Source organism: Pan troglodytes, chromosome 8, assembly GCF_028858775.2.
Source record: "Pan troglodytes isolate AG18354 chromosome 8, NHGRI_mPanTro3-v2.0_pri, whole genome shotgun sequence".
Lineage (NCBI taxonomy): Eukaryota > Metazoa > Chordata > Mammalia > Primates > Hominidae > Pan > Pan troglodytes.
In genome coordinates this window covers 20,079,427-20,106,696 of record NC_072406.2, presented here as the reverse complement: position 1 = coordinate 20,106,696, position 27,270 = coordinate 20,079,427, and the positions used below count along the sequence as shown (strand labels likewise).

General features: G+C 42.7%; 1 protein-coding gene across 11 annotated transcripts in view; it reads left to right on the top strand.

Moving 5' to 3' along the window:
- The window catches only part of SFMBT2 (Scm like with four mbt domains 2), a 254,614-nt gene that overhangs the window by 146,047 nt on the left and 81,297 nt on the right, over positions 1–27,270 (top strand). For all 11 annotated transcript variants that reach the window (XM_063780421.1, XM_063780426.1, XM_063780429.1 and 8 more), the window contains 2 exons: positions 18,037–18,138; positions 22,959–23,106. In XM_063780421.1, coding sequence (XP_063636491.1) covers positions 18,037–18,138; positions 22,959–23,106 — 250 coding nt within the window. The remainder of the gene's footprint in view (positions 1–18,036; positions 18,139–22,958; positions 23,107–27,270) is intronic.

The following is a 27,270-nucleotide window of genomic DNA, read 5'->3' as shown; positions in this document are numbered from 1 at the left end:
TCTCATCAGGGCGGGATGCCTGGGTCCAGGCGCCTGATGCTGGAGGCTTCACGTACCTGCCGTGCCCCCTCCAGCTCCCCACTATCCCACTGACACCTGCTTACTCCTGCCTAAGGCCTTTGTATAATGCCTGGTCTGCCTGGAAGGTCACCCCCAGATTCCTGCATGGCCCCTTCCCTCACTTCCTATGGGTGTCTGCTTAAAATTAGAGAACCCTGGACTGGGCGTGGTGGCTTATGCCTGTAATCCCAGCACTTTGGGAGGCCGAGGTGGGTGGATCACCTGAGGTCAGGAGTTCGAGACCAGCCTGGCCAACATGGTGAAACCCCATCTCTACTAAAAATACAAAAATTATCTGGGCATGGTGGCGCTTGCCTATAATCCCAGCTACTAGGGTGGCTGAGGCAGGAGAATCACTTGAACCTGGGAGGCGGAGGTTGCAGTGAGCTGAGATCATGCTATTGCACTCCAGCCTGGGTGACAGAGCAAGACTCTGTCTCAAAAAAAAAAAAAAAAAAGGAAAGAAAACCGCACTCTGTGCCACTATCTCCCCTTCTGTGCACTCTCCCTGCTATCCTGGTTCAGCACTGATCTCAGCACTGATTCCTCTGACTATTATATAGCACTTTGCCTTTTATTTTTTAAATTTAATTTAAATAGTTTTTTGCATATGGCCTCCTTCCCCTAGCTAGAATGCAGGCTCCACGAGAGCCAAGTTTGTATTTTCATGACTGCTTTATCCCCAGTGCCTTCCGCAGTACCCAGGACATCATCAGTTCTCAGTAAATATTCTTGAATGGGGATTCATGGGGAAATAAGTCCAAAAATTAACTTAGAAGGATCAAAACATAGGAGAGGTCATCACTATAACTTAAATTAAGCAAGCCTCCTGTGAGTAGTTCTGAATAATAGAGATGACTAGCCTAAGAGGGGAATGGCTCCATTTATGGGATGGTGAGTTTACAACTAAGGATGGCACTTTTGTAATCAACTAAAAATACCCCAGCTCAGTTCTTTGCTAAGAAGAGGAAAGAGTTGAGAGCACCGAGAAGAGTATTTGGGAGGAATTGAAATTAAGAAGACATCTCAGGGGCCAGGCGTGGTGGCTCATGCCTGTAACCTCAGCACTTTGAGAGGCCAGGCGGGAGGATTGCATGAACTCAGGATTTCTAGAGCAGCCTGGGCAACATGGTGAAACCCCATCTCTACACAATATACAAAAATTAGTCGGGCGTGGTGGCATGCGCATGTAATCCCAGCTACGTGGGAGGCTGAAGCAGGAGAATCACTTGAACCCGGGAGGCAGAGGTTGCAGTGAGCTGAGATTGTGCCACTGCACTCCAGTCTGGGAGATAGAGCGAGACTTCATCTCAGAGAAGGAAGGAAGGGAGGGAGGAAGAGAGGGAGGCAGGGGAGGGAGGGAAAGAGGGAGGGAGGAAGAGAGGGAGGCAGGGGAGGGAGGGAAAGAGGGAGGGAGGGAGGGAGGCAGGCAGGGAGGGAAGGAGGGAGGGAGGGAGGGAGGGAGATCTCAGCATTAAAAAAGAAATCAAAACATAAAATTAAAATCTCAGCATTAAAAAAACAAAACAAAAACAAATCATGTTCCACGAAATCCTGTTGTTCACAAACCTGAAATGTCAAGGTTTGCTGCTTGTTGAAAGTGATCACGGACTAGGCTTAATGTCTACACATGTTTTATGTAAGCTTTTTTTTTTTTTTTCCCTCTTTTTTAAAGTGTCTGTCTTTTCGGATTGTTTGATCCAGGCACTAACCTGCTACTGTATACTGTTTTCTAACTAAACAAATAGAGAATAAAGATATAAGGAACTTGAGGAATAAGCCCAAGAGAGCACTGTGGTCCGGGGATACGGTTGGCATCCAGGGTTTCTGCTTTTTTATAGGCAGCTAATGCTTTTCTGCTGAATTGATCGCTGTTTCATGTCATGCGTCTCAGGAGTGTATGTAGCTGACGGGTGAGGTGCGGCTGGGCAGTGACTCCCTAGTGCTTCCCGCTTATTTCCGTTTTATTTGAAGCCAAGGAGAAGTTTGTTTTTGATGTGAGTCATATGCCCAGGACACTAATTCCAATCCATTCTCTTATCACCTCCCTGACCAGTTCCTAATCAGAATCTGTACCTCATGGAGGTTACAGGGATCCAAGGTCAGGATAACTGAGGCTTGTACTTCATCTGGACTCAGAACAGAGCAAATGTGTGCCTGGTCTAAGTACTTCCGTAAAATACCCAGTGTCTTGGTGTCCTTCTGCAGCACAGTCTCTGTCGTCTTTGACATAAGTATCGAGATTATACACACATCACTGATAAGGGATAAAAGGCACCCTGGAAATCCGTAAATAAAGGACTAGCAGTCACGGCAGTGCACTGCATTGAGTCTGGTTTGGTTGGGTCTGAAACTGTACCTGAAATGGTTTCTTTAAGTATCTTGCTTTCTCTATTTCTCGATGTTTAATAAAGGAAGGGACGCGGACACGTAGAGAAGGCTAAAATAAGAAATGCTGTGTGAGGCCATTTTTCCCCACACAAACCAAGAAAGAAATAAAGGCCTTCCCTGCATGGACACTCTCTCTACTAAGAGTGTTCACGCTGCTCATAGCACTGAAGATTCCACATCCAGTGATTGTTTTCAGTGTTTTCTTAGCTTTGAATGATGTACCTGTCAGTGTGATTATAGATTTAACCCTTAGGAGGGAATCTCTCCTACATTTTAGCATCGGAGACCTAGATTAAAGGCTGAGGAGAGAAGATTAAATGTGGCCGAGAGAGAAGCTTTTCTTTCTCATTCCGTCTGGTACAGCCAAAGGGGTAAGGAAGACGCGGGCTTCTCTTACGATAGATTCTGAGGCTGCAGTTTCTATGGTGACTGGTTTCTTTTTCCCTTATTCAGCAGCTAAATGCAGCAACACTCAAACACTTGTAGCTGAGTTTGGCCTTCAGGTGGGACACTTACATTCTCCAGGCATTTGCCTTAAGCCCATATATAGAGACAGAGCTTAATTTTTTCCCCAAGTCATTTAGCAGTTAATGTTTGTGGGATACATGATGGATATCTCCTTCTCATCATGTTATCCCCAAATGGCTTTGAAATAGAGGCTGTTGGCCGGGCACGGTGGCTCATGCCTGTAATCCCAGCACTTTGGGAAACCAAGGCGGGTGGATCACCTGAGGTCAGGAGTTCGAGACCAGCCTGGCTAACATGGTGAAACCCTGTCTCTACTAAAAATACAAAAATTTCCTGGGCATTAGTGGCACGTGCCTGTAGTCCAGCTACTCGGGAGGTTGAGGCAGGAGAATCACTTGAACCCAGGAGGTGGAGTTTGAAGTAAGCTGAGATCGCGCCATTGTACTCCAGCCTAGGCGACGAGGGAGAAACTCTGTGTCAAAAAAAAAAGAAAGAAAAGAAAAGAAATAGAGGCTGTTTTGATGGTAGGTGATTTTGTTAGCAGACTGGTGCATGTCCCTCTGTGATCTCGGTGCCATTGATTGAACTTGCGAGGTTTCTACCCCATGGCTGGAGCCAGGTCTGTTTTCTCAGGCATCCCCAGTGTCTGGGCCTGAAAGCACGGTTCTGCAGAGCGCGTGCTCCCCTACCTCCTGTTGCCATTCCCGTTTCTTTACAGACTTGAAGAGGTTTGTTAAACAGAATCTCTTTGGGTGGAAAACCCCAGAGAAGTCCAGTTCGTTGAATACCCGTCCCTGGCAACATACAGAACTGCGAGGTGGGGTTCATCTGTGGGATCCTTTGCCTGTTCTGGGTACTTGAACTGAAGCACGTGAATTCCATGGTAAAAAAGGACCAGCGGGGCCATCTAGTTTTTATGAGTATTGGAGAAAATCTTATAAGAGACACACTGAAGAGGGTAACATTGGTCAAACAATAAATGTAACTATAAAAATCACAAAATCCAGATCTATATAGAGTTCGCTATCGCAGCTGCTTGATCACTGGGGCCTGAGCTCCGCTGTCTGCAGTCCGCTAGATAGCAACTTGCTTTTAATCCTAAACGTTAAGAATTTAAGAATTTAGTCAACTTTCAGTTCTCTGCTCCGGGAGTTCTCACTCCCAAATGGCTTCTGCTTACCGCGGATAATTCTGGCTCTTGCCAGTTCCTGGGGAACTTGCAGGGAGGGTGAGATCATATTAGCATGAACTTAGCGTAATTGGTGTATGGGATTTGGAGGTGTGCAAAGGGGATACATCTCTTGTTTATAAAACTAGACACATTTCAAAGTGATCATTGTGCCTGATTTTTATTTTTTGGGTGTTTTCTATTCCATTCTCTATTAATAAAAATAATTAGGAAAAGATTATAATTCTTTTATCTACAGAAGATCTTATTGTGGATTTAAGCCACGGTAAAATTGTTTGGAGGTGGCTCCCCCCATCCCCCCTCCAAAAAAAATTAAAAAACCACCAATCCTTTTGCAAGTTAGGCCACCCGTTTAAGCCCCATAGTACCTTTCATGAACAGACAGTTGCCAATAGCAGCGTCTCCAGGGAGGAACCTGACGTAAAGAGAAGTTTGAGCTTCTCTCTTTTAACTTTAGGACTTCAGAGGTTTGAGAGCTAATGGGAAATGAGGACACCATGTAATAAGGGGAGCCCAGTGGTGTGGCCATGACACCGGGCCTTGCCCTTCAGCGCTGTCACCCCTGCCCCCAGGGAGGGCACACTGAGGAGGCTGGCCTACTTTGCTGGGTGTCAATAAAAGGTGTGGAGACTGTTCATTCCTGAGCTTTCTCTCTTCCGTCCTTCCGCCAGCCACCCTACTTTGAATCTGCCTGTCTCAATGACATAAAGTCAAGGATAAGATAAAATCTGCCTCCAGTTTTGTCGCCAGTGCCATTTATAACCAGAAAGGCCAGCACGAACATGTCAGATAAACCTTTACATGAATATATGATGTCCTGCACTTAACAACTTGATGAAAGGAAAGGCTCAGTTTAGGAGAGTGGAAACCTGCTTTAAAGCTCCTTAATATTTAACAAGATCTTGCTCTTGTGGTGACCTGCAAAGTCTCTAGATCACAACAGGATTTATTCTTTTCCCTGCCGGCATCTGGATTCTCCTAAAAGTAAATCCATCCAGACATGCCTGCATACCTAACCCCCTACTCGGCAAAGGAATCAGAACATTTGGTCATTTCACCTGTGAGTCTGTACTGATTCGCGCACTCCCTGAGCCTCAGTCATTGCTGAGCATCCGATGATTCTGAGAGACTGCAGGTCTATAAACAATGGGACAGGGAGCAAGGCATGGCCAGAGTGTTACAAACCCTGGCTTTCTGTGTGATAAGCCACTCACCTTGAGAACGTTTTTGGAATATGTATTAACCTTTCAGACCTTTCGGGATAGCATAAAAAGGTACGAAGGAAAAACATAATTGAAGCCATAGATGAATCATAGGAACTCAAAAACCATTCTTCATTGGAAAGTGTTGCAGTGAATTGGTGAGCGTTTCTAGTGATTCGCACCCACGGGCTGCAGACCTTGTGCTGGGTATTCTGCACATGCTATCTCACATCCCCACAGTAACTTGACTCGAGAGGCACGGGAGTCTTACTGGTTAAGTTCAGGAATTGCCAGGCTCAGAGAAGTTAATTTCTAGTCATACCTCATACAGAGAGACCATGGGTGAGCCAGGATGCACAGACGTACCTCAAACCCAAGGCCACACTTTTTTTTTTTTTAATGTTTCTTTGTTAAACTGGGATATTTAAAGGCTGCGCAAACTCAGTATTATTATAACAAAGAACCAGAAAATGAATTCTGAGAGTATTCAGTGTTGCCTATTCAGTATGGTATTTGAACTGGGGTATGTTGCTCAACTCCTTATTACTCAGTTGCTTTTGACGAGGGCTCTCCTGGGATTTTGGCCAGGATGATTTTTTATTGTACTAAGTGACAACTGCCCCCGCCCCTTGCCAAATAACTATCTGCACTGGGGAATGTGGTAGATGCCGCCTGTGTAGAATTAGAACCAGTGGTGTAAGCCGGAAGAGTGGCCCCATTTTTCTTGTCAGTGATTGGCTTAGGGAGAGATTTGTGACCAATTTGGGTCAGTAATAAATGAGGACATCTGCTGGTGGTTTCTGGAATAGGTTTCCTTGCTTTGAAGAAGCAGCATAGGGAAGAGGGGGCCTTGCTCTGCCTGAGAGGCCTGGAGTTTCTGCAGCCATCTTGAGCCCACAAGGGAGGAGCTGGACTGGGGAAAGCTGTCATATTTAGGGTGTGGAAGGAGGAGGATGAAAAGAACCGAGGCCATTTCTGACATTGCTCATGGCTCTGTTCACCAGTCTTTTCTATTCACTTGCCTTTTCTCTGGACCCCTTTGCTGTGTGAGATAATGGATTTCCTTATGGTTTATACCATGTCGAGTAGGGTTTTCTGTCTGGTCTTTGTGTGAGAAGGCCCTTTAATAGATAAAGGCTTCCTTGGGGACCAGTACCATTTCAGGTGACTGGTCTGCTTGTCTGTAGGTTGGAAATGATTGCTTACTCCTTGCAAACAGAGAACCCATTGCTGCCATAGTGGTAGTAGGCAGTGGGTTAAGGAGTACTTCAGTTATTGTCATCGTCCTGTGCATGCAAAGCACCTCTTGTACCACCATATTGTGGTCACCATTGTTTATGGTTATTGCTGTCATTCATAACAGCATCTTTGAATCTTATACACTAGACATTCAAAGTGGAGGCAGTGGGAGGGTAACAGCAGCACCAGGTCTGCAGTGTAGACTGGCAGCACTGGGTCTGCAGTGTAGACTGCCGCAAATATAAGTGTGGATTTCCAGGTCTTGCTGAGACAGCATCAGAGTGAGTCAAAATTAACAGGGTTGGTTGGCACTGCTGATCACACCAAGGGGCTGAAGGGTGGGTACTAGAGTGAGTTAATGCTGGAGACAGAGGCAGAGAGAATCCACTGATGCTGAGGAAGCTCATCGGAAGTGTAGGGGGAGGAGACCACAAGGTCAGGTGTCTCATCAGCGATACCTGACTTCTCTCTTAACCGAATCTGAATCAATGGTCCTCAACTCAGGGGCCAGGGGCATGTGCCCTTCAGTGGACATGTGGCAAAGCCAAGAGACATTTCAGTTGTCCCAGGTGGGGGATGCAGTCAGCATCTAGTGGATAGACCCCAGAGATGCAGTTGCAATGTCCTACAGTGGCAGAACAGCCCCCCAACAAAGATTCTGGCCCCCAAAGGCCAATAGTGTTGAGGCTGACCATCCCTGTTTCTCACCTGGTAGTGGTTGATGGAGGGAGCCGAGGGCAGCTGGGGTGTGAGGAAGGCTCTGGAGACTGAAGCTATTATTAGATCCAGTCCAGGCTGCTTGGCAGTGGGCACTTTCCAGTGGGGAGGCTTCCCACTTGTGGCAGAGCACGTAGAGGGGTTTGCAAGCTCTCTGTGTTTACTGGCCTCCACGTTGGTGTCTGGGAAGGGCAAAACAGAAGCTCAGACTGCTGGGTGGAGAAGTTTTGCGCCTTCCCAACTCTTGCTTCTTTCTGTGAAGCATGCTGGCATCATGTTTCCATGACAGCAGTTGAGTTAATGCATTTAGGGGCCCCCTCAGCGTCCACCACATCCTGCCTGTTGTAAATTGTGTGGTTCAGGTTGTGATCTATGATACTACGGTACTAAATTTCTCATTACTATTTTTTAACTTGATTGAATGCACAGCTACTAGATAAAATCGCTCTTTACCTCTGTAAGTAAAAAATAGAAATGTTTATTAGTGTTCAGCAATAGATTTTAAAATTACATTTTTGTTACAAATACTTCACTGGCTGAATTGAAATCAGTGTGATCAAATTGAAATGTCATAATACTATTGATTTAATAAATGCTGGCCTCCTAATATCTGTTTTTCAATGAAACTAGTATTACGGGAGTAATTTTCTAATGAACGTCTGAGCACTAGGTCATTGGTAAAACAAAAGAAGAATGATATCATAAATGGTCCTGGATGGTTTTTTCAGCGGGACCTCGCATGCTGATACGAATAGAGGAATTAAAGCATAGTTCATTATATATTAATTTGAATGTAATACTAACTAAAACCTTCCATTGACTTCACTGAAGCCTAGTCTTAGAAATTATGCAAATTAATGGAGGCCTTGAAAAGAAGCACATGCAATATTTGAGTTCCCTTTGGACCAAAAAACTGGCATGTTGGAACTGAAAAAATTATATACTGTGCAATATTTTTGTGTAAGTACAATACACTAAAAGATTTTGTTGCTTAAAAAAACTGGGTAGGGTGAATCCTATATCTGTTTTTTGTCTATTTTATTTTATATCCAAATAAGCCGAAAGGAAGAAACAAAGAACCGAAGGTTGACACTGAGATTGCTGCTGCAGAAAGAGAATTTCCTGCAGCCTTTGATTGTGGAACTCAGGTTAAGAATGTGGTTCCTGGAGCCAGGCACGGTGGCTTACGCCTGTAATCCCAGCACTTTGGGATGCTGAGGCGGTTGGATTGCTTGAACCCAGGAGTTTGAGACCAGCCTGAGCAACATGGCAAAACCCCATCTCTACAAAAAATACAAAAAATGAGCCAGGTATGGTGGTGCACACCTGTAGTCCCAGCTACCCGGGAGGCTGAGGTGGAAGTATTGCTTCAGCCTGGGAGGCAGAGGTTGCAGCAAGCCCTGATTGCATCATTGCACTTCAGCCTGGGTGGCAGAGACCCTATCTCAATGAAAAAAGAATTTGGTTTCTGCATAAGGATGATTTCACTGCCTTTTTTGTTTTTACATGAAAATCCTCACCAAGTACATTTTAATTTTGTTGTATTAATTAATGGGAACTTGTTCTCCCCTGTGCCACATCTTTCACAATTTTATATCATGTGAGATGTATTTATCTAATAAAGTGGCAATGGGAAGAGGCATTAGCTATTTTCGGAGTCTGTGATAGCCACATAGTGACATTTTAAAAGCATAAGCTTCGGTTCTTCAAGCCCCTCAAGTAAATGTGGAGATGAGTCAAGTTCAGGCAGGCCCAGCAGACATGAACTTTCTTTTCTGTCTTCTCTTTCTCCTGTCTCTCCATTAGTAATACTCTCCATTGCTGTCTGTAGATTAATACTCACAGCCACATGTATACTGTATTTTATAAAGAACTTTGCTGTTCACCCTGAAGCTTTGGCACCTGCCAGAGACATGAGTTGCTGCTGACTCATGATGACTATATCCAGGCAGGTGTGTTTCTCCCGCAGCGATGGTTCACTCCTCCTGAATCAGGTGCTGTCCCTTTCCAGGCACAGCAACCACTGCCAAGGCAAGGACTTCATCAGAGGCAGATGTTGAAAGTGGTGGGTGACCGTGGGTAGTGAGTGCACCCAGGGCAGGCTCTGAGGTTGTGGGATCCTCCTGACCCCTGTTTGAAGTGAAAAAAGTGAGACATAAGCCAAAACTATAAAGTCAGGACAGCAAGATATTGCAGTTTGTTCATACTCCTTTTTCCAGCGTGATACTCTACTTCCTGTTTCTCACTGTACAATTCTTTTTTCTTTTCTTTTCTTTTCTTTTCTTTTCTTTTCCTTTCCTTTCCTTTCTTTTCTTTTTCTTTTCTTTTCAGATGGAGTCTCACTCTGTCACCCAGGCTGGAGTGCAGTGGCGTGATCTCTGCTCACTGTAACTTCTGCCTCTGGAGTTCAAGAGATTCCCCTGCCTCAGCCTCCCCAGTAGCTGGGATTACAGGCGCCCACCGCCACGCCCAGCTCATTTTTATATTTTTAGTAGAGATGGGGTTTCATAATGTAGGCCAGGCTGGTCTCAAACTCCTGACCTCAGTGATTTTCTAAGTAAATTTCCAGCTTCTCAGGGTCAGCAATCACATCAACTACTTTCCTGTGCATCCATCATAGAATGGTGCCTGTCACATGGTGTTTAAAATACCAGTCCCAGGTTGGGGTTGGTGTGGACTTTGCAGCCAGCCACGTGTACTAGATTAACCACGTTGGTCAGAGTAACCTGTCTTGGTTAACATTGATAACATCGCATGGAAGTCGGTATCGATAGAGGATAATTGATGAAGCACCGTGGACATTTTGCTGCACATATTTCCTAAATCTTCATTGCTTACTGTACAAACACACGAAAGTAGTCATGGTATTTGTTAATTGTTGATGAAGGCTGTGACTGGCTGTAGATAAACATTTTGGAAGTAATTTTTAGGACTGGAGTGCACTCACATACTTTTTCTTAAGCCACTGAAAAGTGCGAGGAATTAACAGCAAAACTTGGAGGTTTTAAGTAAATGATCAGTGTTAGTAGCTATCACTTTTTAACTTAGCAATAGCTCTCTTTGAAAGAAAATTCTAGGGGGCTCTAGGTAGGTTGTAGGTTTTAATGGTATTGTTTGCTTGTACTAATTATTGATTTTTTAAAAATCCTTTTTGGTCTTTGTTCCATGGTCTGTTATATAACCTGGTAGCTAGAGGGTGGGCTCAGACTGAATCAGGCTGCTTGGGTTTGAAGCCTGGCTTCTCTTGGTAGCTGTGTGCCCTTGCTTAGATAACTTCATCTCTCTGCATCTTAATTTCCTCCCACAAGAGGGATTCCGCCCCACAGTCTGTGTCAGCAGAAAATGACAATGCAGGGAGCATGCCTGCCAGTATTTACAACATGTTAGCTGTTTCTGTCCACTTGATATTACAGCCTGAGCATCTCTTATCCAAAATGCCTGGGACCAGACGTGTCTCCGGGTTCAGATTTTGGAATATTTGCAGTACATTTGTCTGTTGAGCATCTGAAAACCTGAAATCGAAAAGGCTCCAATGAGCATCTCCTATGAGCGTCTCATTGGCCCTCAAAAAGTTTCAGGTTTGGGGCTTGGGATTTTCAGAGTTGGGATTCCAGTTTTTATATACAGAACCTAGTTAGTCTCAGCACAGAGTTACTACATCTTAGTAGGAGAGTGAGAACTGCTCAGGCTCTGGAGGGAGTAAAGCTGATGAAACCAGGGTGCAGAAAGGAAGTTGGTGTAGACAGAACCACTTTTACGATGTCAGTCCGCTGAAAATAAGGTTCCCTGAAGAGAGATTGCCACGGTAGCCTGTGAAGACAGTCTTCCAGTAAAATGAATGGCATTTTACTATTGATCAATATAAAACTACTTTAGGGCAAAAATAAAAATGGGTAGTGATGAATGTAGATGGGAATGACATTGCTGGCATTTATTAAAGGAGAGCAGTTTTTCTGTATGCAATTTGACCAGACTCCAGTACTCTTAAGTAAACAGTATTTCTTTAATGTGACAGGCATATTTGTAAATCTACTAAGGACTTAGTAATATATCCTGATAACAGGAATAACATCATTCTTGATCCAATAATTGCAAAGTGTGAATGATTCTCTAGAGCTTTGCAAAGGCCAAGAATGTCTCTTTCAAATGACAGTGAATTTTCCATTATCTCTTAGTACATAATCGGTTTGGCGAATCGTCTTCAGGACCCAGGAACTCTCTCTGTCCTTGACATTGAGGATGATTAGTTGGGTGTTTGTGTAAATGAATGCATGCCCTCCGACTGCAGTAACAGCCCAAAGTAAGTGGTCTGGGGTGATTAGATTTGTTTTTCAATGAGAATAGCTGCATCTTTTCTCATATACTAATATGGATGGACATTTACACCACAGAACTCAGGAGTTCTGTCTGTTGGCTTATTTGGAAATTCGCTGGTGTTGAATTCTTCAATTATCATAAAAACTTGTTATTCCTTAGGAGTGTCAAGTGACTTCTTTTGCCTTTTAGATCATATTTCAGTGCTTCCATCCAGTATCCAGAGCCCAGTCTCCATTCATAAATCCACTGTGCCACCTTCCCAGAATCTTTTTTTTTTAGACGGAGTCTTGCTCTGTCGCCAGGCTTGAGTGCAGTGGCTTGATCTCTGCTCACTGCAACCTCCACCTCCCGGGTTCAAGCGATTCTTCTGCCTCAGCCTCCCGAGTAGCCAGGACTACAGGTGCACACCACCATGCCCTGCTAATTTTTGTATTTTTTTTTCTTTAGTAGAGACGGGGTTTCACCATGTTGGCCAGGATGGTCTCGATCTCTTGACCTCATGATCCGCCTGCCTCAGCCTCCCAAAGTGCTGTGATTACAGATGTGAGCCACCGCACCTGGCCCCCAGAATCTTTTATCATCCTGAGTCACATGATCTTCGTCTTCCAAATTAAGCTTCACTCCTATAAATCCTTTGACTACTGTGATCGTAGTGATACTTGGTTTTTATATGCTAGAAGTAAAAAAATTTGTTTTGAAGTTCCTTCTCAGTCTGGATCTTCCATAGCTGTTCTTGCCTCTCTTTTCCTTCTCCCTTTGACAAATGGAGGGTGTTCTGTGTATTCCATGCAATAGCTGTTAGTCTCCTGTGCGGTACCTCAGTGGTTTCTGATCAGTGCTTACTGGACGAATGATAGAATATAGGATTGGAATGGATGTCAAGACATCATTGGGTTTTTGTCATCCCTTCAGTTTAATTCGATAAATATTGATTGAAGCCTTTCTTGGGTGAGCCACGTAGCATAAATGAGGAAGTTTGGCATTTACTGGAAAGTTCTGCACATACAGCATGGATATCTTTCATGGTTTTTAAAGTTCTCCAATGGCCAGAAGTTTCAGTGGCAAACCCCGTCAGAAAATATTGTCATGCTCTTGCAGCAAAACGTTTCTGAAATCGTCATTCATCAATAATATAAACATTAGAGTAGCAGGTTTAGCCAAACTCTTAATTGTTTTGTCCTTATTCTTGAGTCTTCTCAATTTCTGTTACGTTGACTTAGCTTTCAAACTGGTGGGATTTCTATATGGTCATAGAGGGATTTTTTTTTTTTTTTTTTTTTTGGTTGTTGATTAGAAAGTGATTTTCAGAAAGTGAAAGTTAGGGCTGGAAGATACAGCAATGCATTTTATAGTTTCCAAATTTATTTCTGAAATACGGAGTTGAAGTTCAGTAGGATAAGATATGTGGCTATTTGAGGCCAGACTACAAATACCTGTGTTTGGATGCTGCAACCTCTCAGAATGTCTGGCTTCTCTTTTCAGTATATGAAACAAGAGTGTTTAAGGGGTTTTGTGTAGTTTGGAAGGAAAAACAGATGCATTTCCGTGAGTAAGAAGTGTCTTGACTATAACTTATGAACTGGTTTTACCCACAACACTTCTAACATCACGTGTGTGGGTTTTTTCCACACCAACCAGTTCTTCAACTCTCTGGACAGCAAGTGAATATCCTGCAGTTTAATTCATTTCTGACACTGTCTGAAAGCAGTGCAGACCCCACAAGTGAAGGGCTCGGTACCATAAGATGCCTCCACTTTGATGCCAGTTACAAGTCCTGGGCTTCCTGTACTTGATGGCTATAAATTAGGGTTCCTGAAACCCCCTCCTTGGATTTGATAGTTTTCCAGAAGGCCTCACAGAGCAGTTTCCTTACTATTACCTGTTTGTTGTAAAGGGTACCATACAGGATGCAAATGAACAGCCAAATGGAAGAGGTGCCCGGGGTGAGGGCTGGAAGGGGGTCCCAGGCACAGGGGCTTCTGGCCCTGTGGAGTTGGGGTGCCCCCACCTCCTGGCACATGGAAGTGTTCATCAACTTGAAAAACCCCAACTCTGTCATTTAGGGTGTTCATGGGAGTTTCATTATGTAGGCACGATTGATTAAATCTTTGGCCATTGGTAATGAGCTCCATATCCAGCTCTTCTCCCCTCACTAGTGGTTGTGGGGTGGAAAAGAACTTACAACCCTCTCTAATTATGCCTTGGGCTTTCTGGACACGAGCCCCCACCCTGAAGCTGTTTAGGGACCCATCAAGAATGGACCCATTAGAACAAAAGAGCTCCTAGCACCTGGGAAATCCCACAGGATTTAGGAGTCCTGTACCAGGGACAAAGACCAATATACATTTACCACACAGCTGAAACCTGGGAGAAATAATTTAAGTTGTAGGAGATCTGAGCCAAGACTGACAGAGGGGAAACTAGTTTCTAAAATTTTTGGAATAATGCTCACTGAGCATTATTCTTAAACTGTTTAAGAATATTTTAATGTCATGCTATTTTTATTTTCATCCCGCATCCACCATGCTTGGTTTTGATGTTTTATGTTCATTGTTATAGATGAGCAAAGATGGGAAGTTTAATGATGGACATTTGAGCACAGGACACTCTGGGAGAAAAGGAAGAGATTGTGTGTTGTCTGCAGGAAGCGGAAGTGATCCCCTCTTAACCTAGAGATGTAATTAGATGCAGAGGACGCTGAAGTCATTACCCATAAGCATTTCCAATACAGTCCGCAGCCCTGAGCGGACAGGGTTATCTCAGGGACACATTGCTGTCTGCTGTATTTCCAAGCAGCGGCAGCCACTGCCTGGTGTCTGCTAGATGACTGTGAACACAGGAAGTCCGCAGAGAGGGCAGGGCTCCTGGGGACACAGAGTTTCCACACAGCACGGGGAGCTATGATTGACAGAGCTTCCCAGAGGACTTGGAGTATGAGATAAAAAATGGGTGTGGATTTGGCTAAAGACTCCAAATCAGCGGTCAAGGTCAGGCTGAGGGCCTGCGATGTAGAAAGGGCTTAGGATTATGGGTAAACCCTGCTTAGAAAGCTAACTCTACTCAGAGAGCAAAGGTTGGAGCAAGAGTTCTGTGGAACAGAGAGAAGCACAGAATCTGGAATGGAGGGAATGAAGAGGGCGGGTAGACCAGAAGCCCCGTGGCTGTCAGGATGCCCCTAGAGCAGAGACTCTCAGGAAAGCTGGGGTGATAGAGGCAGCCAGGGAGAAGACCCATGCCTGTCCCCGTGCACCAGACCTCAGGAATGCCTCACGCCGTGCCTGTGGCTGGTGAGGGGCAGGCTGCAGGAGGAAAGGGGTCCTGCACAGAGAAGGAGGCTCCTGAGAAACACTGACATTCATCTGTTAACCATTACTTATAGTTATGAATGTGCCGGGAGTGACTGAGGGCACCTCTGAGTTGTCAAACAGCGTAATAATGACTGCTTAGACTTGCTGAGTACATTCAGGCCACGTTTTATTATTTCATAATTCTATAATAATTCCCCTTTTCCAAAGATGAAAGGGTTTATACTTAAATGGGGAAGGATATTTACCTGCAAAAGCCATGATCCGGACTCATTTCCCGCTGATGGGTACTGGGGACATGGTTGTCTGACAGGAACATTCACTTTTTGAGATGGAGTCTCGCCCTGTCACCCAGGCTGGAGTGCAATGGTGTGATCTCGGCTCATTGCAACCTCTGCCTCCCAGGCTCAAATGATTCTCCTGCCTCTGCCTCCCGGGTAGCTGGGATTACAGGCTTTTGCCACCACATTCAGCTATTTTCTGTATTTTTAGTAGAGACAGGGTTTCACCATATTGGCCAGGCTGGTCTCGAACTCCTGACCTCGTGATCTGCCCGCCTCAGCCTCCCAAAGTGCTGGGATTACAGGCAGAAGCCACTGCGTCCAGCCCACTTTTAATCTTTTTTTTTAATGTTTAATTTTTTTTATTGGTACATAATAGATGTACATACTTTGGGGTACATGTGATTAATACATTCATATAATTTGTAAAGATCAAATCAGTATAATTGAGATAACTATCACCTTAAATATTTGTCTTTTCTTTGTGCTAGAAACATTCAAATTAACTTTGAATCTTTGAATTCGGATGCTAGCAAGTCAATGTTGGTTTAGTTGTGATGGCGCCTCACCTGTGGCTTCTGGCCCTGCCTGGACATGATGGCTGGTGTGTGTTAATCCACATTCGCTCTCTGTACGGTAGCCTTCGATTCCTTCTGTTTCCTGATTTGCCTTCCCCCAGCCACCTTTAAAAATAAATGTTTTGAAATCAAAACCACAGGGAGATACCATCTCACACCAGTAAGAATGGCTGTTATTAAAAAGTCAAACAAACAACAGATGCTGGTGAGGCTGTGGAGAACAGGGAACACTTACACACTGCTGGTGGGAATGTAAATTAGTTCACTCACTGTGAAAGCAGTTTTGAGATTTCTTGACTTAAAACAGCTACCATTCAACCCAGCAATCTCACTGGTGGCTGTATACCCAAAGGGAAACACATCATTCTATCAAAAAGACACATGCATTCACACATTCATTGCAGCATTATTCACAATAGCAAAGGCATGGAATCAACCTAAGTGCCCATCAGTGATCGACTGGATAAAGAAAATGTGGTACATATATACCATGGAATATTGCATAGCCATAAAAAAGAATGCAAGTATGTTCTTTGCAGCAACATGGATGGAGCTGAAGGCCGCTATTGTTAGCAAACTAATGCAGGATCAGAAAGCCAAATACCTCATGTTCTCGCTTAGAAGTGCGAGCTAAACCTTGAGCACACACAGATGTAAACATGGGACCAATAGACACTGGAGACTACTAGAGGGGAGGGGGGAAATGAGTCATGGGTCGAAAAGTTACCTATTGGGTACTATGTTCACTACCTGAGTATAGTATGCCCATGTAACAAACCTGTGTATGTACCCCTGTATGTAAAATAAAACCTAAAAATAAATTAATTAAAGGCTTTGTTTGCAACATAAACAATGCACATCATCACCTGCACCTAATTTCCTTGTACTTTTCCTTCTGCATATAATTTTTATAAAGTGTGGATTGTAAGTTCTTAAGGAATTTGTAAATGTTTAGAGTGGCCAGTTCCTTTGATTGGGTTTTGTCGTATTTGACCGCATCCTGTCTTGTTCTGATTAATGTCCTCTTTGGACATGGCCCCAGCATTCATCATGCATCCCCCAATACAGAGACCTTTGCAGACTGCCCTGGGGACATGAAAAATGAAAGGGTCCATGCAGTTCTATAGGCGTTTACATTCTGTTAACCTTGGCAACTCGGTGCACTGGTGGAGAGTTTTATAAGCAGTTCTTCTAGTCTGATCTCCTGTTGGACACTGATGGTACTGACCAGCTTTTGGGGGCTTTGGGGAAACAGGCACTGCCCGACTGGGCTCTATGCAGTCCTCAGAGTTGGATATAGAGTGAGGTCGTTGGAGTAATTAAAAACCCACTTTAGATTTGCAGGTAAAAGAAAGTAACAGGTCCCCAGATATTTTTGTACTTCACACCCAATTGATGTATTTGGAAATCGCAGGATTTATTTGCAGGTATTATTTCCTCAGGGACAGACTGCAAATACATTTATTTATCCACTGCTGTTTATCCAGACTGTGAGTTATGAGGTGACCTCCATCTCCACAAGATAAATTCTGGTATCCAGAGTCCAGCCAACCTCCTCTATTGCTGTGTAGCTGAAGTGGATATTGAAATTTGTTTTCTTAGGAGGCGGGAAAGCCCCATCTCTCTCACATAAGGTTGCTGTAAGCAGGTTATAAAACTGCCAGACCCCTATTAGGAATGGGATGTTGCTCACCTTTATTGAGTAGGAGACAGATTCTAATCGTCTGTGGGGCAGGTTTGGATTCTTACCTGCAGGCATCTCTAAGATCATGGGATCTTGAGTACCCCTACCCTTACTCGTGCCGGTGAGCTGTGTGCCAGCTTACTTCTAGTAACTGGTAAGCTGTGTGCTCTTAGACACGGGAGGTGGGGGCAGACCGTGGGTACAGGGTGCTGACTGAAGCCCTGAGATGTGACTCCAGTAGCAAGAGACCTGGTTTTCTGAAGACACCCTGCTGTGTTAGGATGACAGATTACCTCCCTTACTCTGCTGTGCTTCAGTTAATAGCACCTAGGACGAGCAAAGCAGTGTCATGTGAACTTTTGCTTAGTGTAAATTTAAGCATGGCCAGGAAGCCTTGTTGCCTCTCCCTTGGAAAAGCAATTTAGCCTGCAGAAAATAATTAAATCCGTGGTATCTGGCAATAATTAGAAATTCGAAACGGGGAAGGTTAATTGTCTCCATAAGATTTTGGTTGCCCAACAAAATGCTCCAGGAGCGCATCCGGACAGTGGCTGAGGTCATTTACAATACCGTGGCTTTCAATATTTTCATCTTTCTCCCTGCAGGATCACGCAGATTTGCGAAGCCATTTCTTCACAGTTGGGATGAAGCTTGAGACAGTGAATATGTGCGAGCCCTTTTACATCTCTCCTGCGTCGGTGACTAAGGTGGGTTTTCCTCCCTCGCTCTTCGACCCAGCCCCTAGAGTGGATCAAATTAAGCCTTTCAACTCAAAGACGACCAGATGACATATATTCGTGCAAGGCTATCAGCAATGCCAGGCGAAGCTAAGGAAGATTGCCGCCCCTCCAGTCCAGCGCTGCTTTAAGCTGTTTTTATTACTGGTGGCACAGAGTGACTCTAATCAGATGCCCCCTCTTAAAATGGATAGGGTGAATTTTCCTTGTCTTCTGCTAGTTGTCCACTGACGAGTTGCACGTTGTAATCATTACAAGGGTAATTTGTTCTTCCTGCATGAGTAGTAGTAAATATGATCTGTTTATACTTGGAAAATACATGAAAATGGTGCAAAGCAAATTCTCATCTCCCTTTTCTCAGCATTTCTGTGTTTTTTCTCATCTGCTCTCATTGACTAAAGAAAAACTCATGCTTCTAAGATCTACAGATTCAGAATAAAATTACCTTTTAACATAAAGACATTTTTATAATGATCTATTAGTCCTTGAAGATTGTAATATCCCAGCAGGTCATGGTGGCTCACATCTATAATCCGAGCACTTTGGGAGGCCAAGGTGGAAGGATCCCTTGAGCCCAGGAGTTCAAAACCAGCCTGGGTAACATAGGGAGACCCTGTCTCTACAAACAATAAAAAAATTTTAAAACCAGTATAATATCCATTCCCCATTAAAGAAGTTTTAATGACATAACCTCTGGTAAAATCAAAATTGCTTGTTTCTACCTTAAGTATTCTCTTACAAATGGTGCGGGAAACTTAACATTCTTGGCCAATGTGTGTTTTGGTGAATGGTCTTTTGTGTACTTCACTAGGAGAATTTAATTAAAGATTTAAATCTGTTTTAATTTCTTTTTCTTAAGGATACGGGATTTTCTTTAAGGAAAATCACTTTTCATGCAGTGATTAGTGTTTGTTATTTGAGTCATGAGTTTTTAAAAATTTATGATTTGGTAACACTTGAGGAATTTAGTAGTGTGATAATGTATTATAGAATATGGAAGTTGGTTATAAAAATGAAATGCTTTCTAAATGTTTTTTCTTTAGTGAACATAAATTATTTTTATAACCATTAAAGTAGCTTATTTCAAGGATAACTTTCGGAGCTGGGCACAGTGACTCATGCCTGTAATCCTGGCACTTTGGGAGGCTGAGGTGGGATGATCACCTGAGGTCAGGAGTTTGAGACCAGCCTGGCCAACAGGGTGAAACCCCGTCTCTACTAAAAATACAAAAATTAGCCAGGTATGCTGGTGCATGCCTGTAATCCCAGCTTCTTTGGAGGCTGAGGCAGGAGAATCGCTTGAACCTGGGAAGCAGAGGTTGTAGTGAGCTGAGATCTTGCCACTGCACTCCAGCCTGGGCAATAAAGTGAGACTCCATCTCAAAACAAACAAACAACAACAAAAACAAAAAGAAACTTTAAATATTTAAGGTTATTTATTTAAAGAAAAATATATTGGCTTTTGCTTTATAATCTGGAGATTGAAAGTCATGTATTCCTGATTAGCATCCGTTAAAAACCTTTTATTTGAAATGGCCTTTGGGGTTCTTTACTGTGTATCCTGCCAGTTGTCGGATATTTTTCCAAAATGGACCAGTGGTGCCCTGTTGAATCCCAGCCAGAATTCCCCTTTGTTCTGTTAGTGGGTGCTGCAGTCATGCCGGCTCCCCATCTGTCTGCAGATGTATCACGCTACAGAGTCGCTTCACCTGATATTTATCAATTAAACTCAACAGACTTGATGTGCATAGCCTGTCAGCGGTAGCGTCTCTCACCATTCTTTTTTTTTTTTTTTTTTTTGAGATGGAGTCTTGCTCCGTCATCCAGGCTAGAGTGCAGTGACATGATCTCGGCTCACTACAACCTCTGCCTCCCGGGTTCAAGCTATTCTCCTGCCTCAGCCTCCCGAGTAGCTGGGATTATAGGTGCCTACCACTGCACCTGGCTAAATTTTGTGTTTTTAGTAGAGATGGGGTTTCACCATCTTGACCAGGCTGGTCTCGAACTCCTGACCTTGTGATCTGCCCGCCTCAGCCTCCCAAAGTGCTGGGATTATAGGCGTGAGCCACTGCACCCGGCCTCTCTCACATTCTTATGCCTTTAAATAATTCTTATGCCTTTAAATAGTTGTAATATGTAATGTTAGAATGTGTCTACTAATCAAAATTAATTTCAGCCCAAATATCTTTTTCTAGCTGAATAGACTTCCAGTGATAGTTGGTTTTTCACAGTAAATAATTTTCTCTAAATAGATCTTATTGAGGGGAGGGAGAAAGTATTTTTACTGATTTCTAAACTGTGTTTTCCTTTTTATTTTGCTTTTTCTTACCCTTTGTAGCAAAGATAAAATAAGTCATGCTGTTTCGTATACACCCCTCCTCTTATTGACCATGTTTTGTATAACGCATGGATTGGGGTATGTGCATCTGTCTTTCAGAACCTAGGTAGGCACCTCTCCAGGTTCAAGACTCATCTTCATGTAATGAGGTATCAGAATACTCTTAGCGTGGAAGATATTTATAATAATTAAATGTATTTCTCTAAATATGAGGAAAGTACTTTGGAATATTATGTTTGAAAATATAACACACTGTGCTGTCATTACTCATCACAATGAAAATTTCATTTTTTTTCCACCTTGGGCCTTTTCTTGGTGGCATAACTGTTGAAGAAATATGTAAACGATGTTACAACAAACAGACAAGGATGCAGACAGGCGTGTAGTGGATCCAGTATTAAATGATGAACCTCCAGCAGTCCAGCCAGGGTGTGTTTTTGGTGTTGAGATACTGGCAGATGGTGATGATGTCATCTGTGTAAGCGAAGTGTGTTGTATTGATTAGAGGAAAGGATACTGGCATTAGAAGCCTTGGGTTCTGTTTCTGTTTCTGCCATCTCTTAGCTGTGCAGTCTTGGGCAAGTCAGTTAACTGCTCTGGGCGTTAGTTCTGAGTCCTGTGGGTTATGGACTGGATAGAGCACAAAACAGTGCTTCAGACCATTTAGGAACATGAGCCCTGATGGATTTGATGAAACTTACTAAGCTTTTCCTTTGGAGTGTTCCCACGTGAACATGCATTTTAACGGTTGTGGAAATTCCTTCTTTACAGGGTACTGCGGCTCCACCAAAATCACATGCTCTTTATATACGTATGTGTATGAGTATGTGTATGTGTGCAATATAGACTAAATAACAGTAATTTAACAGATATTTATTGAGCATTCATAGGCTCAATTCTGGACAATGTTTCCATTGTGGAGCTTTTATTTTAATGGAGGGAGACAGACTATAAACAGAATCAATAAGTAAATAAATCTAGTATGTTACATATTAAATGCTAAGGAGAAAAATACACCAGGGCAGGGATGTTGGGGTCCTGGGACTGTGCCCTCCGGTAGCAGTGAGGACTCCAGGAGGCCTTGGTGTTAGTTTCCCTGTTGGTAGGCACTTAGCTTTGCACCCTGAGCCAGATCGCCGTGCATCAGTTTTCAGGACTGTCCAGTGTAGTCCAGGTGCCCAGCAGAGTGAAAATGATAGAAGTCAAAGGATTTTCATAATCCTTTCAGGTGGAGGGAGGATGAGATTCTCAACAGGGCTCTCGGACATGACCTCACTGGGAAGGCCCCATCTGATCCTTTGTTGCTTGAAGTTGACTTTCACAGGCAAACCTTCAGTAAACTATTTACCAAAATTAGCACAGGCAAGAACAGAAGTGAATTTCCTTTCCTGCTTCACTTTGAACTAAATTGCTTCCAGAAAAAAAATGAAGGGGCCAGGAATCGTAGCTCTGTAAAACTCTCAAGGTTTCCTAAGAAAGACTGGGTTATGTCTGTTGAATTGGGAAAGGGATCTTTTTTTCTGGCCTGTTTTAGATACTAAGTTACTTAAATCCATCTTGCTTTTCAGTGATGGTCCATCTGATTTTTACCCTCTGCTTTGTTCATCAGCATGTCTTGCTCTTATTTCTTCATTGATGTTTCCAGTTCCTATGTACAAAGCACTTTCTATGCATTTGGAAATACTTGTGTTAACAAAAAGACATCACTCTCCTCTAATAACTTATGCTCTATGGCATTGGAAGACTGATGTGTAATCGGTCTAGGAAGGAATGAGAGTTTTCAATACAGAAGTTGAAGTCTGAAATTTTAGGAGCGCAGAGTGAGGGCGGTTTATTCCAGCCAGATCAGAAGCATTGAAATATGAGATGTACCTTGAAAACGCAGTGTGTTTTGATAGCTTAAACATGGCATTGGGGGTTGTTGTAGTCCATGAGGCTTAGTGTGAACGATTTCCTCTCGGGCTGGAGGGTGGGGTGTTCTGAGGGAAAAGGTGCAGGAGGAGGCTAGAAAGCTCCAAGCCAGATCTTGGAGATTCTTGAGTGATCTGGTGTAAAGAGCTTGGTGCTGGCTGTGGACAGTGAGAAACGGTTTCACTTTTCAGTTCCTGTCTTGGCTGTCATCTAAGCTGGGGTTTGTCTGTCTGACTTCCTCCATTCCTTTTTCTTCAAGCTATAGCCATTGGTTGACTTCTCTAAGTCTTTGATTTTGTTCATTCTCACTCTTGCAGATAACCTAGTTATTTATCTTTTCATTAATAGGACCACAGCAGTCAATTCTAACTTTTTATCAGCTGAATTAATTTAGTAATGGACATTGAAAATGCCAGTTTCTATTCAAATCATTTTGATGAACTATATTAATTGCCTTTGGAAGCTCTGCCACTATTTTATACTAGCATTATATGTAACTCTGAAGAATTAACCTTTGGCTCCCCCTTTTTTTTTCTTTTAGGTTTTTAACAATCACTTTTTTCAAGTGACTATTGACGACCTAAGACCTGAACCAAGTAAACTGTCAATGCTGTGCCATGCAGATTCTTTGGGGATTTTGCCAGTACAGTGGTGCCTTAAAAATGGAGTCAGCCTCACTCCTCCCAAAGGTTTGTATTCTGTGAAGGTATGTAGGGTCTGGAGATTCAGGAGGGTGTCTTACTGTCATTGAAGTAACACCTGCGTTAATCTGGGGAGGCTGGTTGTGTAAAGGGTTTAGATGTAGTAGAAATAGGGCGTTCTTCATCAGCTTGACATAGGTGTCAGTTACAGCTCCATCCCCTGGCGAGGCGAGTGGCCTTGGGCTTCTCACTTCTGTCCACAGGAGTTTCCCCATCCGTTACCGCATTATTGGCAGATGTGCTGCTGTTGTGTAGACATAGAGGGTGCAGCATTGCTAAGTGATTGAGCTCAAAGACTTGAAAGTGTCTGAGAAGTGTCTTTACAAATGTAACACAATGTTGGTGAAGCATTTCTTTAGAGTGTTTATTTCCAGCGAGCTAAGCTTTCTCCAGAGTCAATTTGCTTTCAGATATCCGACAATTAGATGCTATAATACTTTAAAATAATTACACTGGGAGCCAGGATGCATTAAAATAATTTTAAATTGGGATTCAAGAACCACATTGTTAGTGAGTGCCAGTCTTAGAGTTTGCCAGTGTGGTTTGTTGTCCTCTATAGGCCTCAGGTTTATTCAGGAAGAAAGCAGTAAGATGAGAGGTGAGACTAAGAGAAGAATAATAAAGGTATAGTAAGAAGAAGAAAATGGGAAAAAGATGAGAAAAGTAAACTTATTGGGGAGGATTTTAACAGACAAACTTAAATAATAAGGGGTTTTGTACTAACCTTTCCAGATCTCTAGGGATTGGATTGCTTGGGACATTAACCCTATTGGGAGAATCATGCAGTTCCCACAGGTTGAGTCCCATCTTGCCTGGTGGCCTCGCCAGTCTGTTTACATCATTTAATGGTGCCTGCCTGCTTACCTTTACTATGACTGTACTCTGCTGGGCTTTTATCTTCATTTTTCCCCATATTTGTCCTTACGGAGGAGATGCTTTTGAATATTTCCATTTCAGCTTTCTACTCTTTGGGTTAAAGTTGGGCAGTCATGGAATTCCGCCTAATGGTATATGGTAAACTTACACAGAACACAGTTTACCAGTCACTGTTTTTAATGCCTAACTCATTCACTCCTCAAAGTGAACTATGAAGAATCTAAGTCACAGAGAGTTTATATAACTTGCCCAGGGTCATTTGGATCGTAGGTCTCCAGGCAGAGCTTGGGTCCTGGGACTGTGTCCCCTGGTAGCGGTGAGGACTCCAGGAGGCCTTGGTGTTTGTTTCTCTGTTGGTACACACTGGCTTTGCACCCTGAGCCACATCACTGCTTCAGTTTTCAAGACTGTCCAGTGGAGACACCTGTGGGAGTCCCCAGGTGCCAGGAGAGTTAAAATGATAAAAGTCGAAGGATTCTCATCCCTTTAATATGGCCTTGGGGGAGTCATATTATCAACGACCTATTGGTAGTAGGTGGGAAGTCCTTCGCTGCTGTGGAATTAGCCATAGGTCCTGTAGAGTTTGAACACCCTGTGGGCCATCTTCCTTTGCTTCTTTTGGACTTTTCTCATGGAAGTATGTGTGGGGAATGGGTCCTGTGTCATTGAAGGAAAACGTTTTCTAGATATGTAAATGCTACTTGGTTAGACTTTGCTTATTCCTCAATAGTATTAGAATCTATTATATTTAAGAATTTTGAAAAAATGGTTGGCTATTTCCTCATTGAGTGAAAAAAAGGAAAAGTATTTATATCAGCATTTTGGCTGCTTGATCACTCCATTATGGCAGAGGTTTCATAGTTGTCAATGTTTTCAGAATTTTAAAATACATTTTCTATGAATTACATAAAAAGATCATTGACATAGCTTAGAAGTTCACCAGGAAAATGGATGTGCCTATTTGGATACTTGAGTTTTATGATATTAAGAAAATTGTTTTACATTAATGCAACTGAACTGTTAAACATTCAATGAAAGGACGGTACAAAGATATAAAATTAAATATTTTTATATTTTAAGCTTTTTATACATAATATTTAGTTATGATCATTTCTTCTCTTTTATCCAAATATTTGTGATATTTGGTAAGGTAAAATTCTCTTCATGCATTCTTCCAAACCATTCCTTTCTCTTGTTGAAAGTGAAATTTTCTTTTTCAGAAACTCAAAAGAATATTTCTTCATGGATATTATATGCAAATACATACTACACATCAAGTAGAATATTGAGTAATGGTGGCTAGTACCTTCCAATAAGAAACTATAACTCTTTTTAAACCATTAAAGCATTCAAGAAGTGGTAAATATCATTAGTTCAGTGTACTAGTCTGTTCTCATGCTGCTCATAAAGACATACCTGAGACTGGGTAATTTATATAGGAGAAGGGGTTTAATGGACTTACAGTTCCACACGGCTGGGTTAACCTCCTAATCATGGTGGAAGGCAATGAGGAGCAGGTCACGTCTTACATGGATGGCAGCATGCAAAGAGAGGGCTTGTGCAGGGAAAGTCCTGTTTTTAAAACCATCAGATCTCGTGAGACTTATTCACTGTTAGGAGAACAGCCAGGAAAGACCTGCCCCCGTGATTCAGTCACCTCCCACCAGGTTCCTCCCGTGACATGTGGGAATTGTGGGAGTTACAATTCAAGATGAGATTTGGGTGAGGACACAGCCAAACCATATCATTCAAGAATGTGGTAAATATCATTAGTTCAGGAATGTTTTCTTGAAATAGTAGAATTTTTACTCGTAAACCAGTAAGAAAAAGACCAGCAACTTACAGGAGTGTGGACAAAGAATAACCTCAGAAGAGCACACAATACAAGAAGCTCAGTGACTCTTGGGCAAACTTATCATAATAAGAGAAACACAGATGAAGAGAAATCCTATTGAAGTGGTGTCTGCTTATCAGATGAGACAGAAATCCCAAGGAGAAGGAACAGGAGAACCTCAGCTTGGTGAGACGGTGGAGGAATAAAGATTCTTAGACGCTGCTGTTGAGAGTGCAGGAAGGTGCAAGCTGTGTGGAAGGCAGTTTGGTGGATTTTGCTAAACTTTTATTTTCCCACTGACTCAGTAATTCCACTTCTGGAAATTTCCCCTTAAGTTATAATGTAGAGATCATCTGCATAAAAGTTTGTTTTTTTTGCAGCATTATTTACAATAGCAAAAGAGTGGAAAAATTCAAGTACTTATCAGTAGGATATTGGTTAAATAGACTTTGGAGATCCTTCTAATGAGATCTGTGCCATTGTTGAAAAGAATGAGGGACATCTCTATGAACTGATGTGGAAGGCTGTCCAAGATACACTGTGAGTGGTACAGTAGGTATCGTATGACACTTTCTATGTTAGAGAAGAGGCAAAACAGTACATATTAGTGTTTGCTTATATTTTTGTAGTTACATAAGAAACTAATGAGAATAATTATTAGTGTTTTTGGGGTATGAGGGACAGAGGTGGGGAATGTGGCATAAGGGATGAAGGTAGACATGATGTGTAACAATACCATTTTTATCTTTTTTTCTTTTCTATCTAAATAAATGTGTTACCTATTATTAAAAGGTAACACATATTATTAAAAATGGAGGGTTTTTATAACTGAAAGGGATCCTAAAGATGATTTCATCAACCTTACTTATTTTATATCTAGAGAAATTGAGGCTCAGTTGTGTTAAATGACTTTTCAAATCCTGGTGCAGGGGTGCAGGGGTGTTGGGTTAAAAACCCCAGACTTAAGATACCAAATCTAATGCTTTTTCTACACAACCGTATCCACACTTCACTGCTGTTCTGTCTTGCTGATGTTTTGTAATGTTCATCCTTCTTAGTAATTCTAGAGAGTTTGGGGGGCCTAAAGCAACCTAATTCATGTCAGTGGACCTTGGCTTTACACAATTCAGATGGTCAATATATCAAAGCAGTCAGAGAATTACAATTTTAGGGAATAATTTTACAAGGGTCTGTGGTTAAAAGACAGTCATGGCTTCATTCATTGACTCCCTTACTCTCTTGTGAGAGTGCAGTATATTTATTTTTGTAATTAAACTGAATGAGCATTTAGAGGAGGAGGTGGTGGTGGTGATTGTGGTAGTGGTGTTTTACGGTTTCCTTTTGAGGTGGTTGGTTTCACATCTTACATCTCAACACCAGGATTGAGAGTCATGTTGTAGAGATGTTTCAAAGACCATTCTTCACTTTATGAAGGTATGCAA